Below are 16,854 nucleotides of genomic sequence, written 5' to 3' on the forward strand. Positions count from 1 at the left end.
TCCGATAACATTTGGAAAGTCTAAAAGAGCTGCACGATCAAATCATTTAGCCCCCATCCAAGTTGGTTAAGCGCTAAACAAGCAGTGCCGAACATCAGGCTTATTTTTGGGCTCCATAATGGCTTGCGCCACTGAGCAACTTGGGGCTTGGCGTCAAACGCTGTATCCAGTTTTTATAAAACATCCATGTCCAAAATCATGGTATTTTATATAATAAACAAATTGAAAACCAACAAATTCTACCATTTGAGAAGAAGTACAACGGCTCTGTGTAGTTGTAGTTAAACTCTAAAAACTAAAATTAGCAAGCTAGCGTGTTCACAGTGGCACTAGCACATATAATGTTTACCATGCTCAACATTTTAGGTTTGCGTGTTAGCATGCTACCAATTGCTAACCTTGGACCGGCAGACAGACGCCTGACAGACCGACTTTCCAGCCATAGCGTGGCTAAAAATAACTTAAACAATAATTCAATCCTCAAAATACTTTACTACTAATGTTGAATAAGGAGGTTGCGCTTCAACAATGGAGATTCTCGGTGGAGTTCTAAACCCAAAATTCAGTAGGCAAGTTCCCAAGTTAAGGTCAACAAAATACTGTCATTGTACGTGTTTAATAGGCTCACATCACAACAAACCAACGCTGACGCGTTTCGGCGCTCTGAAGAAGGCTTTGTGCCCAAAATGCGTCAGCTTTGAATTATTGTGATGTGAGCCTAATTAAACAAGTAAAATGACTCCTTAACTTGGGAACTTGAGATGTGCTATCTTTTCCTCATGACTTTACCACTAATTTTCTGTTGACTGACGAGTAGACTTCATTTACATTGCTACATTTTGGTTTTTAGGAGGAGTTTTGAGCCAAAAGAGATCTCCGTGTGTGTGTTTTTGGCTCCAGTAGAAGAACTAATCTGCGTTCAAACTAACATGCCCATACCTCATATTTCATCAACATTCTCATATACTGGGCATGTGCATGCCGGGGTAAACAAGAGGCAGTGTGTATACTCCGCCCATTGTTGGTAGTTGCCATGGTAACATTAGTAGCTTAGAACGAGACGTCATGACCGATAAGACCCAATCAGGCGGCGAAACATTGGCATCAGTGTCGGTGTTGCCAAAAGCCTCTGTTTGCGGCCGTTGAGACGGGGATTTCAAACCAAAACGGGGTCAGAAGTGTTTAGAACCGGTTTAGAGGCTCTGAGACACCAGAGCAGTGTGAATGTGAGGTGTAAACATAGCAAAAGATGTTTGTTTTCAAACCAAAACTTTGCAATGTAAATGTAGCAGTTCACCTCTAGTTCCTTTTTCTTCCTTTAAACCTTGGATTTGAATGGCTCTTCTCAGGGCCACAGTGGAGAAAGTCTCTGGATGTTGATCTCTGGAGCTTTCGAAGCGTTACCGTTGCTAGCCTGCACTGTTATGGTCCTCCACCTCCTGCTCTTTAGCCATGTGTTTCTGAGAAGTGGATGGTTACAGTGGGGCCAGATGAATAAGTGATGGGGTCTTGGACTTCTCGGGTCAATAATGCATGGCATTCTTTTTTAGAGCAGGCCACTGGGATGTCGCTGCGGCACTTAATGCTAGCTCCTCTGTGCAGAGAGAGCTACAGCTGTAGTCACACTTGGGCTTACTGTGTAATGTTACATCACTGTTGTTATTATTCAGGCCCGCCATGGTTCCTGGAAGGATGGTGTCATCTTGTCCAAATAAGAACGCTTTCGGATAGAAGAAGCATGCTAGCGTACAGGTTTATCGTTCTTTTGAGCCCTAAAATTGCTGCTGTGGATTTTTTAACAGCATTAGACATTATTTTACATTAACCATTTACATTCTAAGAAATATCTGTCTATAAACAGTTGCATTATTGTATATTTTAACAGAAATTGTCCATAGAATGTAATTCACAGTTGTATTTTTGTTTTTTACATTTCAAATTGCATAATTTGTGCACCCGACAACTTTTGTCGGCCACGGAGGTTGGTTTTGGAGATTAAAGAAGTCCACGTTATCCCTTTTTTCACATTTTTTTCACATTTTTGTTGTGTTTTTTTTTCAACTTCTTTGAAGCTTTTACTGATGTTTCTGTTGCTTCCGACATTTGGGAAGTTTTCTTCAACATTTTCAGAAGTTTAAATCTGAGCAGCTTTGTGCGAGAGAATTTTAAATAACAAAAAAATGTTCAGTATTTTTTTTACTGTAGCTACACACAAAATGTCCCTTTTTCAATTACGGGGCAAAGTCCGGGTAATGAGCTGCTAGAACTATTATGTTACGGATTTATTCCTTAGAGTGTACTCTGTGGCCAAATGACAATTCAACTATGTTAATCTAAAAAGAAACAGCCACTCGATCCATTTCACTTCAGTGCTTTTGTCACCACAGTCTTCTGTATGGAGTGATAACAGCCGCAGCAAGCTGTAACCTTCACAGTTAAGTCGAATTATGCAACAAGATTTATTTGAACAAGGGCAATTCACATCAATCTCTCATCTGTTACTGTGCTAGGTGTGGCCAGATGGCTAGTTTTAAACGCTAGGCTTTATCATTACCTTTGAGTCCCGTTATCGTACTATCGATACAGTGTTAATGTAGCTCTGAACTTGAGAATGAGCACATCATCTCATCTTGAGATTTTGCAGCAGGGCAGAAAATGAGACGCTATTTCATCTCTATCAGCTCGATAGATATTTATTAAATCTGTGCCTAACTGTATTCATCACACTCAAGTGATGTCTCACCAACATTTAATGCCCATCCAAGATCTTTTACTCAAAAAGACAAAGAAAAACATTTGATGCAAGGACAGAGATGGAGCGTCTGAAACTGAAAGCAAACAAAATGGCAGCCAACGCGCACACACTTAGAGCAAGAGAAAAGAGGGACACACACATCCAACTTGTGCATGAAACGATCTCAAGATCTATTGTCTCTCTTGCCACAGGCCACATAAAAGCTCTGCAGTATCTTACATTCATGGACATGTTCTATCACATATTGATAAGTCTGTCTTCAGCCTTCAAATATATCCACAAGTAAGTATTCAGATACAAATAGGCCATAAAAAAGATTACTTTGTTGCAATAATAACACAAAAATTACAGAATTTGGTCAGATTTCGCTATAAATCGCATTGTAAAAATGAAAAAGTGTAATATTTTTTCAGCATTATATAATACATTTTTACTGACAGAACATGTAAGGGTGATGTAGTATACGTACATTCAGTATCTTAGTTACAGTAATCTTATTTTGAGATTCAGTCCAATAAGTATTGATACACAGTGTATCTAAATAAATGGCTGAATTTGGTAGAGTTTGCAGGTATGGTCCAGTCCGTATGTCCAGTTCTTTTTTTTTTTTTTTTTGGTTAAAAAGGAAAGAGGAAGAAAGAGACGTGGAAAAAAAAAAGAAAGAGAGAAAGAGACACAGGAGAGGAAGGATATTAAAGAAGAGAGGAGGAAGAGAAATGACAAATGAGAAAGCAGTTCGTGGGGGCTGGTAATCTCCAGGTGGAATGTGATTGGACAGGGTATGAAATATGTTGTCCTCAGCGGGGGAATGTGTGGGGGAATGGAAATAAGGGCATCTTTATATCTTGCGTTATTGTTCCCATGGTGGTTACACACAAGTGTCACTCCTGCGGTAGTAAACACATGATGGGTGGAAGGATAGAGAGCTAGAAAGATGAATGTTATGCAGTTATTTTTTGCTACAGAGAGTGTTGTACAGAACATACATGCAGGTATTCAGCCGTGTTTTATTGCTCATCCAATTCTTCCAAATACTGTTGATGAATGTGCAGTCATTCAAAGCCATTACAATGCCTTTGAAACCTGTGATAACTGCCCCGCTAGACATACATTTTACATTTTACAGCACCTTTTCTCGGGCCATAAATGAAATCATACTGCCAAATCAGTCAACCTCACTGCCACAGTTCTTGGGGCAGCATGGATGTAATAAAGTATGTCTATATTCCTGCATAAACAAGACTTATGTGCTTAGTGCGCTGTGCTACAGCACAATTGTGTACTTTAATTACTTAGAGGTGGATTTTTTTCCTATGTTCTTGTTCTTTATTGCCTTCCTGTTGACTTGGGAGTCAAAAGGTGACAGTGTCCGCGCCATCAAAAGATCCTCTATAGCTAATGATAGCGCATTTCAAACAGCGCCAATGGTATGGAACGGTACACACTTCCTGTCTCTTTAACGGGCGTGGCCTCGTTTGAAAGTGTGTATAATTTATTAATATTTTCTTTTGCTAACGTGAGATATTTACACAGCTGAAAGACACATTAGTAGCATTAGGAAAATCAGTTTTGTTACGATGTTCCTGAATGTTAAGTTGACGTTAGCTTCTCTGTGTTATCAGATCTCGCGTGAGTTTGTAACTGAGACAGAAACGGGTCTCAAACAAATTTTCTCGTGATTTGTCATTCTGAAATTGGCCATTTTAGTGTCAGAATGTTCAGGAGATATGTGGCTTGTAAGGAATCGGTCCAATATTTACTTTGGTGACTAAGGGACAAAAGAATTGGTCAAAATCTGTGTTCATGTTTACTTCTCCCATCCGAATCAATACACTCGAGGCGTGGCAGTGGAGAAACCCATGTGACACAGATACATACTCTGAGTTTGGGCATTTCGGTTCTAAACCGTCTCTGGTGCCATGTGTAACACATAATGATAAGCTGATAGAAACACAGGGGCAAAGGACACGGTGGTGTGTGCCAACACACAGTGGCAGACACACAAAGATGGATTTGTTCGAAATGAACAATGGAGATAGATATAGTAGCTGGTTGATTCCCTAAATATTTTCCCCTCCCATGTGTTACCAAATGGAAGGAGGACATTATGAGCCACCTGTGTGGCAGATGTTGGTGGAAATAAAGGTAGCTACTTACCTGAAGGATTCAGTCAGTGCACAGCATTCCTTATACTGACAGATGGAAATGAGTCTGAAAAGATCAAGGATTATATATAACAGGATTACTGAAGTCTGATTACGAGATAAAGTGATTACTGTTACTGATCAAATTAGGGAATTTAGTTCCATAAGTATAGCAATTTTTTTCTTCATTTTTGAGTGGGCATTGTATTACTGCCTAATTAACATTGGTTTGTAGCAATGACTAGACAAAGAAAAGAAAAAAGGAAGGAGCTTTCAAATCTGAAAAGTGAAGCCAATGCAGAAGGATTTTCCAGCAGCAGAAGCATTTTCCAGCAGGGGGCGACTTCACTAGTTGCAAAGAGAAGTCAACTCCTATACAAGTCTATGAGAAAATTACCCTACTTCTCACTTGATTTATTACCTCAATAAACATTTTCATATTGAGTTCATGGTCTCAATCGCTAGTTTCAAGTCTTCAATACAGCATGGTGTTCATTTTGTAAATTATGGTCCCATTTCTTTTTAAATTGATGATAAAGCAGGGGATGCTTTAGGGCGTGGCTACACGCTGACCTGTCAATCAGGACATAGGTTTAGCAATGCTAACCATGGCACTGTGCACATTAAAATAGCCCTCAACTTGTTCTGTTGTGTTGTTCATGTTTTCATCTTAAACTTTGACCCTCTCATTGTGTATTTTCACTTTATCAAAGTTAATTGGAATATTTTGGTCACCCAAAAATGTCTGTTTTTTTGTGTCTTTGTGTTTGGTAGTACCTTTCCAACCAAGCTAGGTATCCAGCACTGCCGTTAGCTAGTAAATTAAGGGAAAGTCTGCTGATTTTCTGTGTACTGCCATACAGATGCAGTGCAGATGAATGGCCCCAGTGCCTGGAGGTCCGTGTTTACCTGCCGGTAAAACTCAGCTGGATGATTCAGCCGGTTGAAATCTGCAACTTTCTCTCTCTGGCCATTACATACTCTCTGGCTTAGACGCGTTATCCGTCCCAGCTCCACCCTCTTGTCCAAAAATGTCCAGTTTCAAAAAATCAAGATGACAACGGCCAAATTGCCAAACACAAGGCTTCAAAACTTTGGTCCACAAACCAGTGGGTAATGATACTGCTGCTACGTCCATTATTTTTACAGTCTGTGATAGAGGTCCTAAAAGTGTGCATGCATGGCACTTGATTAATGTGTTTAAATATTTGCAAAAGTATATTATATTGTGAGATTATTCTGATGTTATGATCAATATTGTACATGCAGTTACTTCACAAAACAGCACAGATAAACATCCAGATGAAATATTCCAGGTTTATCTGGTTTCCCCATCCACTTCATTACTCAAACTGCTAACAGTCTTTCGGTGATTAGTTAAAAATTAAAAGTGTCTCTCAAGTGGGCTGGCCAACATTTAATCATATAGAGATCTCCAGATAAATGATTGTGCTGCTCTGAGAGGGAGCATTTTAATGGTTGCCGGGAAGCCTTCGGTAGCTCAAAGGTCATCAGATTGATCTTTGTATTGGTATCTCACATTTAACTCTGTCGAGTGCTTGCTATCTGCTTTATAACTACAAGTTGCTCTGGATAACAGTAGCTAAAATGTGACCTAGCTCTGCATTAGTGGATGCATACATAGTTTCTCATATTCCTGTATGGAACCAGAGGTAAAAAAACAGAGCACATTGTTTTACAGTGTCTCTGTGTAGCGCGAGTTGCTGAACTAATTTGGAGTTAGGACAAAATTAAAATGTTTGACCAGACCACTCAAAATTGTATACTTTATTTTGATTTGTTTTAGTTTTTCGCTTTATGTGCATTTATTTATATTCAAGAAACAGAAGCCGCAACAGTATATAGTAAAACCAAAGACATTATTGGAAAAAAGGTGCCAAATGACTCCACTGACTCTTGATAAACATAAGCCGATACTTGGTTCACAACTCAAGGTTCACTCAGTTTGCTTTTTCCAGAGCTTTTGACCATTTCTCAAAGTCTTCTTCAGTCGAAGCTCCGGAAAAGCCTCGTAAGTAAACCTTGAGTTTAGAATATTTTGCCACAAATCTGTATTCCCAAGGCTTAGGAGGAATTTCCCTGTTTAGTAGCCAGTATGCTATCAAACTAATTGTAATTAGAAATAGCCAAAAAGCTATTTTGAGATCCATTCTTTCAGTGCCATTGCACGTTTATTACAGTGCACACTGATCAATGTATTGATTATAAAAGCATGTTATTGCATAACAGTATTTTGTATCTCTTCTTGAGAAAACCTGATGATGAACTTGTTCCAGAGCCGAAGCAGGCAGTGCTGAGGGCAGCCAAGATGCAAAATGTGAAGCTTTAATTGTGCCGTAAAGTAAAAGGTCAGTGTGGCCTGTTAAAACGTAATTTCATCAATTTGGTTACATAACGGGACAGGCAGGCGATGATGCTCTCTCGTTCTTCAGCGAGTCGTTCTGAAGAGTGCTGTTGAATCCGACTCGATTCAGACATTAAGCGCTGCACTGCACCAGTCCGGTTGGAGGTTTGTATAACCCAACATGGCCGCTGCTGTTCTGAAGCCGCACGGGAGAGCGAGGGGAATGGAGAGAGGGAGAGAAATCAGAGAAATCCAAGCAGGGAGAGATGTAATAAACACAAATATAAACAAAAAATATAACTGTTTCCGATTCAACATGCACATTTTGTCTGCAAAATAGTGGAAGGATATTTGAGTGTGCCAGTAATTGTGTAAACTGGCTTCTCATGAATAAATAAATGCTTTAATAAAAGGAAGCCTGTAAACGGTGCAGGACTTAATCATTATGACACAGCTGTTGATCTGAGGACGTATACATGACTGAATCCATCTGCTCAGATGAATGCAGATTGATCTATTCACCGCCCAGGGAGGTTTTAATGATTCAGACCTTAACGTGCTGGGATATTGCCGTGGCAGTAAAAAATGGCTTTATATCCTGTGTGTGTGCAGCAAGTATGGGGCCAGCAGATGTTGTTGTGAACATCTCTGGACACACTAGTGGGTGAAGCAAGCAGAGCGGGTACAGCGGGACCCTCAAAGGCAGAATATCAACCAGACTGTCCACTCAGTCACCGAGATGAGACATGTCCAAGTGGGCGAAGACGTCTGTCCAAGATGATACACAGACTCTCACTCCTTCTCTATTTTCTCGCCAGACCTATCTCCACAGAGCTGTGGAGTAAGCTCTGGCTAAACCACACATACATTCCGGGATAAGTGAAAAAAAACGCTCCGGGTTGTTTGCATTTCTTTAAATCGTCTTGGGCGGCGATAAGCTCCAAGTGCAGCGGCAGTGGCTCTGCAAAATAGTCTCGGGGAAGGAACTTGTTTTGGTGGAACATTTGCACCCCGCAAAAGAAAACACCACATACAACATTAAATGAAGTTAACTGTTCACACAATACAGTAACGTGAGCTATTTAAATTAGATGGGTACATGGTTAAATTTCATATGTTCTTACTAGTGTATCGTTGTGCGTACTTCGTCCACAGCAATCCCTGTAAATCAGTCCCAAAACGTCCCAGTTAGATAGTAAATGCTGTAAACATATTCTCTAAATCTTTACAATCATTCACCGAAAGAACCAAGCAGGCCTGCCTTGTTGAACGATCCAAATTTAACTGCGTGTCAATCACTACTCATGCACACGCATTCATTCTCCCTTGTGGGGGAGGGGCTTAGGAGAACGTTTTGGGTTTTAGCGGAAAGGGGGGAGGGACTGAAAAGTTGTTGATGTTCAAATTTTTTGGCTAAGTACTGGATCTTCACAATCCTACCTACAGCACCTTTAAGATACTGTTTTAAGAGACGTTTTTTTATAGCAATCGCTGAGGTTGGTTAGATAGATTTTACTGTTTAGGGACATTTTGGTCTCAGTTAGTTTATGTATTGCAAGGAATAGTGGAACAGTGATCTCATGAAGACACTTAATTACTTCATAGACATTGATTCTATAAGGTAAATCTGAAGGATTTTGTTTAAATCTGTGTGTCTTGTAAAATGGCATTTAGGAGTACAGCATACAGTGCTTTAATCTTTCAAGGGTTGCACATAGATGGATGGTCTGTTTAGCTGTGCTGTTCCTCTATTTGTTTTTATTTACCAATGTGTCTTTTGAACATTAAACATAATATGGGACCTTTAGCCTGTATTAACAGATTTTTTTGGCCTCTTGTGGGGCAGCAGAAACAAACATCAGTTACATATTATCTCCTCATAAAGTCGATAATAATTGCAACAATTCACATACATGTTGTAGTGATCCACTGCACACTACTAGTGTCTCTGTCATATTACCGTCATTTGATTGAGTGTTAATATCAAAAATATGACTTTAAACACAATTTTTTTATTTACCTGAGATTGTGCATAAAATATGTCGCTCCAGTCGCTTTAGTCTAACAGCCAATGATTCATCATTATTAAACCCTAGGTAGTAATAGGCCATTATTGCTGCAGGATTACCACTTAGCCAGGAAGCTATGGAGAGGAATTAGATTTGATTCTTAAGGCGTTTAAATCGTTTGTAAGGATGCCTTGTAGCAATATCCACTGATAATCTTGAACAAATCTGACACATGACAAGTTATTTTAATGATCATCTTTAGAGTTCGCTCCCAGTAATCCTACATCTAGAGATGCCCGAGCGTTTGGTTTGTGATGCTAGTCTCTTATGACCTACAGATGGGAGGAAAGGATCACAGCTACAGGGCTAACAGGCTGTATATGTCTCTCTGTGGCTAATCTTCCAAAATCCCAGTCAACACTGTCTGAGACTGGCATTCCTCCACAAACATCGGTCGCCTGCTCCCTTCCCATTCATTCCCCAACAAACAAACACTGCTGCTGCTGCTTCAGCTTCCTAATCTTTCGTTATACAGCCTGCAACAGTTAACAGACTTGGTTGGTTGGTTGTTGCATGCTGTGCTTTACGGCTGCACAATATATCCTTTTTTTAAATATATATTCATCACGATATTAGTCTATATCGACGACTTTCCACTTCCGGGATTGCTCCGGTGCTGCCGGAAATTCTGCTGGATGTCCCTCATTTTGGGCCGGAAGTCAGTTTCCTTCCGCTTTCTTTGTGTTGTAATTTTAAACTCCAGTGGATTTATGAGGACTATGGTTAACTGCTCCTCAGATCTCTGCAGGGTAAATCCAGACAGCTAGCTAGACTATCTGTCCAATCTGAGTTTTCTGTTGTACGACTAAAACAACTTTTGAACATACACACGTTCCACCAAAACAAGTTCCTTCCCGCTTATCACCGCCCATGACGATTCTGATTGGTGTAAAGACATGCCAATAAACCAGAGCATGTTTTTCTCCCATCCCAGAATGTTGTGTGGACTAGCCAGACCCTCGTCCACAGCGCTGTGGAGGAAGGTCTGGCAATGCGAGACTATCACGATATCAACTTGCGCAATAAACACATCGCAAAAGGATGCAACATATCGCGAAAGACACTTAGAGATTTTTTGAGTTAGTTGAAAGAGAGTATCAGTAGAAAACTGCACTTTAAAGCGTTACTGTCATTCTTTTTTTAATGGTGCAATTTATGTGCAATTCAATTTGTTCAATAACATGTTGGAAATAATTTCCTTTCGGGTTTTTTTCATTCAACAAGCAAGTTGTTGTATTTGAGCAGAATACTGAAAGCAGCAGAAATGCAGAACTGAGTACACTTTCATATCTGCAGGTAATAACGTTATCGTGATATTCAACAACGTCATCGCATATTTTCCTCATATTGTGCAGCTCTACTATGCTCCATTTTTTTCGCACCCCTCTGGAATATATTTGACATTTTCTACCTTTGGCTTTAATTGCTGCGGTTATCCCGGGTGGCTTGATGCCCAGGGGTAGGCGTTGAGGCGTATGTCAACTTGTCCAAGGCCATCTTGACATGGCACGTGTGATGATAATGGATGTATTTAAACTGAAAAGAAACAGGAATTTACAGGATGAATTTCCTTTGGATTAGTTAACCTGACTTTGTCCGGAATAAGTCATAACGCAGTTAGCAGATAATATTTCTCTGTTTCTAGAAACTGTTTTTGGCTAATCCTTAAAATTTTCCATCTGAGCCTGAAATTCTTCTGCAAATATTGTCTGCCCGCTGTCTCTGTTCCTCTTTCTAATCCTCCATTTACTGTTACCAACTCTTCCAAGTGTTGTCATTGCTCAGAGAGGTACAGAGAGGAGACAATGAATGTATGATGTGGTGGATTTGAATTCCATCACTACAAAACCATATTTTTGAAGCTGTCTGTAGTTTCAACTCATAACAAGAGTTAGCTCTTTACAGATAGGTCTGGACCACACTCTATAACCCAAGCTCTTGGTGGGTGCCGGTTGGGACACAGGACACTGATACAGATATACAGATTGTTGTGATAGTGTTACAGTCCACTCTGTGAGAATGTTGAAGATAGTCCTTCTCATCCATTTTATTTGTATCCCAAATTGTTTTCCTATCTGTGAGAAGAGACCTTGAGACAATCCTTCCTACCATCCTGACTCTCTTATCTTACTACACGTCATCTAAATGAACGGAGCCATTGTTGGAAAATATGTATATCCCTGTGTGTCTCATTACACCTTTAGAACATTATGAACTGAACCCTGCTTCGTGTCGCTTTGTTCTCCAAGATCTCGTCACTTCTTTCAGAATCTACTCACAGGGGGTCAAGCCAGTAGATGATCGGATTCAAACCACAAAACAATCACAACACAGATATAGACAGATTGTTGACTTTCCAAATGCCAAAAGCTAGCTCCTTTCTATTTCAACAGTCAAATGTCCAATTATTTACTATTTACTATTTAATGAGACTGATTATGCCTCATCCGTCCTTTTCTTCTGTTTGGTCTCTTTTCCAGCCTTCCCCAATTCCTCACTAGGATCTTCTCTTCCCTGTTGGAGACCTTCTCCACCCCCCACATCCAGCAGCCATGGCAGATGACGCAGACATGCGCAATGAGCTGTCAGACATGCAGCAACGTGCCGACCAGCTGGCAGATGAGGTAAGAACAAGGCGCTCGCTGAATCACGCTGCTTTCAGTTGTGATGGCGCACAGGCATGACGACACGCGCACTTATGCGTACTTACTCACAGAGGCTGGACTTGAGCACATTCATACACATACAAATGAAAAGCACATGTAGGCTACAGTACACGAGAGAGACTTTGAAATGGCAGATCTTAACACTAGAACCGCCATAGCCCACGTCATTTAACATTGTGATTCACAAATTTGAAATATTATTTCCCTCCTGCCCTAACCTTTCCTTAATACCTTTTGTGCACATTCCTATATTGTCATACTGATAGAAGGACATTGTGTTTCTCAAAAATGCCCCCCTTAAGTCGTCAGGAGAAGCGCCAATTAACATTGGCGAACAACAAATTTGATGTATTTGCATGATGGCCGTACAGCGCAATGAGACAATGAATGGAACATAGGAGCTAATTTGCATGCTAATATTCATTCACAAGCACTTATAATTACTTAAGGTATGTACAAAAACACTAAGGTATATAGGCCCACAATATTTATCCTTTTATATGTGTAAAATATCAGAAATGAGAGCAAAACTAATCACGGTTTCTGTCTCACTATAAAAGTTGTGTGCGCTGTACGCTATAATAATATCAGGAATGTTATTTAAGTGACTTATTTGAACCAAACACTAACTGTTCTAAATTGTATTAGTTCAATAAGTAGGTGTGGATGTGTGCAATCACATGGAATTTTATGTGACTGTTGTAATCATTTGCACAGCGATTATTTTAACCATTTAGTTTACTTGCCAAAATAAAAATGCTGAAATTGATTATAATGCATTTCAATATGTATTTCATGCCTTTTATGTTTTACGCTGCAGGTTATACACTGCTTACAACTCAAAACAGCATCAGATGCAACCAAGTAGATGGTGTTTTGTCATTAAAACTATTTTTTTGCAAGAGCTGCTCACAATAATATCAGAGACTTTGTGTGTACTGAACTGTAAGACACAGCGCAAATATTACTGCATCGGGTGGCAGCCTTAAAAATCTATTTTCTAAAAATAGAAATAGCTAAATTTTACACTGCTAAATATCAGTTTTGTGTGGGTTCGAGCTGCAGGATAGGCTACCTGGCTGCAGATGTGTGTCCTATCCTTGCTTTTATAAAGATGGAGCCTGATGATGCGTTAATGGCCTATTTCAAAAGGATACAGGTGCTCTTGGGTGTCGGGTTTGGTGGTTCTAGTGTTAAAACATGACAAACATATACTGAGAATTTGCATACTGTATAGGGTAAATATTCATACAATAGCGACTGTTTTTAACAAAAACACGCCCATTTTAAATTGTCTAAATCTAAAAGCTATTTCAATCAAGCAAGACTTTTTACTCCATTCTCGTTGTGTGTGGGATGTTTTATACCCTAAGCTCAAAATGTTCAAAAATAGTCACAGATGTAGTTCAGTCCTTGAATTCACACAGCACCATGTTATTGTCTGCCTCGGGCTGTGGCTGTTTGCATATTTGTGTGTGTGTGTGTGTGTGTGTGTGTGTGTGTGTGTGTGTGTGTGTGTGTGTGTGTGTTTCTGTGCAGGTGATAGGAGAGTCCTGCATCATCTGACTTTACATAACACTGCACATCACTATCTTGGTTGTGTGTTTGTGTGTGTGAGTGTACATGACACAAATGTGTGCAATCATGAGCGTGAATTTGCAAAGCTAATTGTGCGAGTGTGTCCGTGTTCATCTTAAGGAATGTGCTTGAGCTGTGCGTGCGTGTGTGTGTGTGTGTGTGTGTGTGTGTGTGTGTGTGTGTGTGTGTGTGTGCGTGCGTGCGTCAGTGTGTGTGTGCGTGCCTGTGTATGTGTGTGTGTGTGTGTGTGTGTCAACATCAGTAAGAGAGAGAGAGAAAGTCTCAGTCATGGCCCGGAGCAGATAAGCCCACGTCCCCTCCAGCTTCACATATGACTCATACTATATAGCTGAGCAGAATATTAAACACACACACACACACACACATACATGAACATAGGGCATGCACAAAATGGCGGCGTCAGAATAACAGTTTTTGCCTCTGTTGCACAGACTTACACAAGCTCTCAGAGAGGAGAACAGCTCATATAGGGGCCATTTCTGCCCTCAAATAACACAAAATGCCAGTGCAGGGGTATTCTGGTTGCTTGACTTCAGATGAAAAGAGAAGGATGAGAATAAGGAAAGCGGGTGAAAGAGAAGGAAGAAGAGAAAGAGGGCTGGAGTCCTTTGCCAAACCCCTTCTGTAGCCCGCACCGCTCCGGGGATCAGCTGTACTCGCAGCGAGCGCAGCGAGGCCAAGCTGTGTCATTGTAAAGAGGATGAGATATCACAGAGCGCCGTCCCTGACGAGCTCTAGCTCGCAAGCTGTGCTCTGCAGCCACAAGCTTCTTAGAGAGGGAATTGAAACGTGCAGCTACATATCTATCAATACACAGGCTAATAATAGCTAATAATAGACATCCAGGAGAAAGGGAAAGCATTTTATTACCAGAGTTATTTTTGATTGGCAGTGCTGCTGTATTCTTGAGTAATTTAATTTAATTTAATTTAATTTATACTTTTTAAAATAAAATTTTGTTTGTTAGAAATCACTACACACAGACCTGGAATGGTTTTCATTTTTTTTTTCCTCCAGTCAGTGCCCACTCCCCACAGTAAAGTACCTTTTAAATACACACATGTTCAGGACCTATTCATGCACAAATGGAGAGATGTCAGAGGGAGTGGGTAGCCAGTGCTGGATCAGCGCCATGAGCGGTTGGGGGTGATGAGTTACTACTGTAGATCTAAGAATGCTTGAAAGCAATTTAGTTTTGATCTCATATCCAAATCATTGTAAGCATTCTAGGGCTGCAACCGTCGATTATTTTATCGGTTAAACGATTTGTTGTCTATAAAATCTCAGAACATGGTAAAAAATGTCGATCACTGTTTCTCAAATCCCACCATGACGTCCTCAAATGTCTTGTTTCATTCACAACTCAAAGATTTTCAGTTTACTGTCACAGAGGAGTGAAGAAACTAGAAAATATTCACATTTAAGAAGCTAAATGACTGATTAATCGATTACCAAAGAGATGGCGATTAATTTAATAGTTGAAGACCCATCGATTATTTGATAGGTCTTTGTAGCTCCGAAGCATTCAATTGATTGACAGCATAAGAATAAACTCCAGAACTCAGAAATCAGTCACGGTTACAGCTTGGTTCAAAATTCCCATCATAAGGTCGGGCGTGTTCAATAGCCGGAGCAGACAGTGTGTCCCTGTGAGTTCATGTCCAGTTGATGTCGATAAACGTCAGATATTGATCCTCTTTGTGTCCCGCTGATTGTTCAAATTGACCCCACTTTGCTGTGATGCAAGCTCGCTTATGTTTAACTCAATAAACATGCTTACTGTAGATAAGTTTTTCTGTGGTACCCCAGGAAGACTCAATTTATTTATGCTCTTCATGTCAAGCAGTACTGCTTCCCTTTTGTGATGGCTGCTGCGGTTTGGAATCTGTCGTGTCATCTCAAATGGAAATGAACTGTATCTTTTCTTTTTCCACAGTCTCTGGAGAGCACTCGTCGCATGCTGCAACTGGTGGAAGAGGTAAGAAAAACCCAGTAACACTTTGAATTCATTAATGAAATCTGAGACAAAATATGACACAGGGAGAACAAATTATTATTATTATTATTATACTGTCATGTCTCAGATACACTCTGGGCAAAGTTCTTCTATATACAGGACAGGCTGATATATGTACTATCAGACAAATTGCAGAAGAAACATGATATTCAGGGAAATTCATTGAAAAGAGAAAAATGCAGCACCCCAAGGGCGTAACTTTGGGTTCAACATTGGGGGGGTTGAGATCTCCACTTTTGAGCAAAATTGAAATTTTAAGCGTCAAACACTTCATTTCCTGCATTCTGGTGAATTTTTCTGCATCAATTCATGGTGCAAATGGTACAATTTATGTATAGGAAATTATAATAGGTTAGGTTTTTTTGGGGGGGGGCGGGGGGTTGCACTGGCCAGTTTTGATTATTGGTGGGGTTGTAACCCCCTCATCCCCCCTGAAAATTACGCCTATTACCCAATTAAATTCTTACTGTTTAGTGTAGTATTTTGAATATTACAGCTACGAGGCCATTTCATTTGGTTCCTTTCAAAGAATTTGAGACTGTACTCCCCCGAAAAAAGGCGCAATTACGATCTATATTTACGTTTATAGTGATGTGCCCCTTAGTCGCTGTAGTAATTATTATGGGAGCAAAGCAAAAAGTAAGATGACGAAGTATAAGAGCACCAAAATTCGACATGAGGAGGTACAAGAGGTCGGGGTGGTGATGGACGGGTCAAACAAACACAGGACTTTCACCAAGGAGGCCGGACTTCAAGTCCCATTTAAGAACAAAAGTAAAAAAGCTAGTATTTTTTCTAACTTCACAGAACAAACGGAGCTACGTCACGTTCTGCGTCACGTGCGTAACCGGAAGTGAAGTAGCATCTGATTTTAACCCAAACTATGATCTTTTCCTAAACTTAACTAATTAGTGTTTGTGCCTAAACATGGCCAAGTAATTTTTGTGTCTAACCCTAGTCACGCATTGCTAGTCACGCATTGCCAGACCTTCCTCCACAACGCTGCAGAGGAGGAAGCAAGCGAAAGGTAACGGACATGCTACAGAAAAGAAGGACATACGGCGAAATTTCCGGCAGCAACTGAACAATCCCGGAAGTGGAACGTCGTGGATATAGATTAGTCTAACCAAACTAAGTAAAAGGTCTGGCTACACCATACATACATTCTGGGTTGTTTTGCATTTCGTTAAACCAATCACAATCGTCTTGGGCGGCACCAAGCTCCGGACACAGCGACGG

General features: G+C 40.3%; 1 protein-coding gene across 2 annotated transcripts in view; it reads left to right on the plus strand.

Annotated features, from left to right (window-relative positions):
* The window catches only part of snap25a (synaptosome associated protein 25a), a 54,461-nt gene that overhangs the window by 12,735 nt on the left and 24,872 nt on the right, over positions 1–16,854 (plus strand). For both annotated transcript variants that reach the window (XM_036005688.1, XM_031295464.2), the window contains exons 2-3: positions 11,814–11,957; positions 15,535–15,576. In XM_036005688.1, the coding sequence (XP_035861581.1) occupies positions 11,886–11,957; positions 15,535–15,576 (114 nt within the window). In that variant the 5' untranslated portion in view covers positions 11,814–11,885. The remainder of the gene's footprint in view (positions 1–11,813; positions 11,958–15,534; positions 15,577–16,854) is intronic.

Source organism: Sander lucioperca, chromosome 9 (genome assembly GCF_008315115.2).
Source record: "Sander lucioperca isolate FBNREF2018 chromosome 9, SLUC_FBN_1.2, whole genome shotgun sequence".
NCBI lineage: Eukaryota > Metazoa > Chordata > Actinopteri > Perciformes > Percidae > Sander > Sander lucioperca.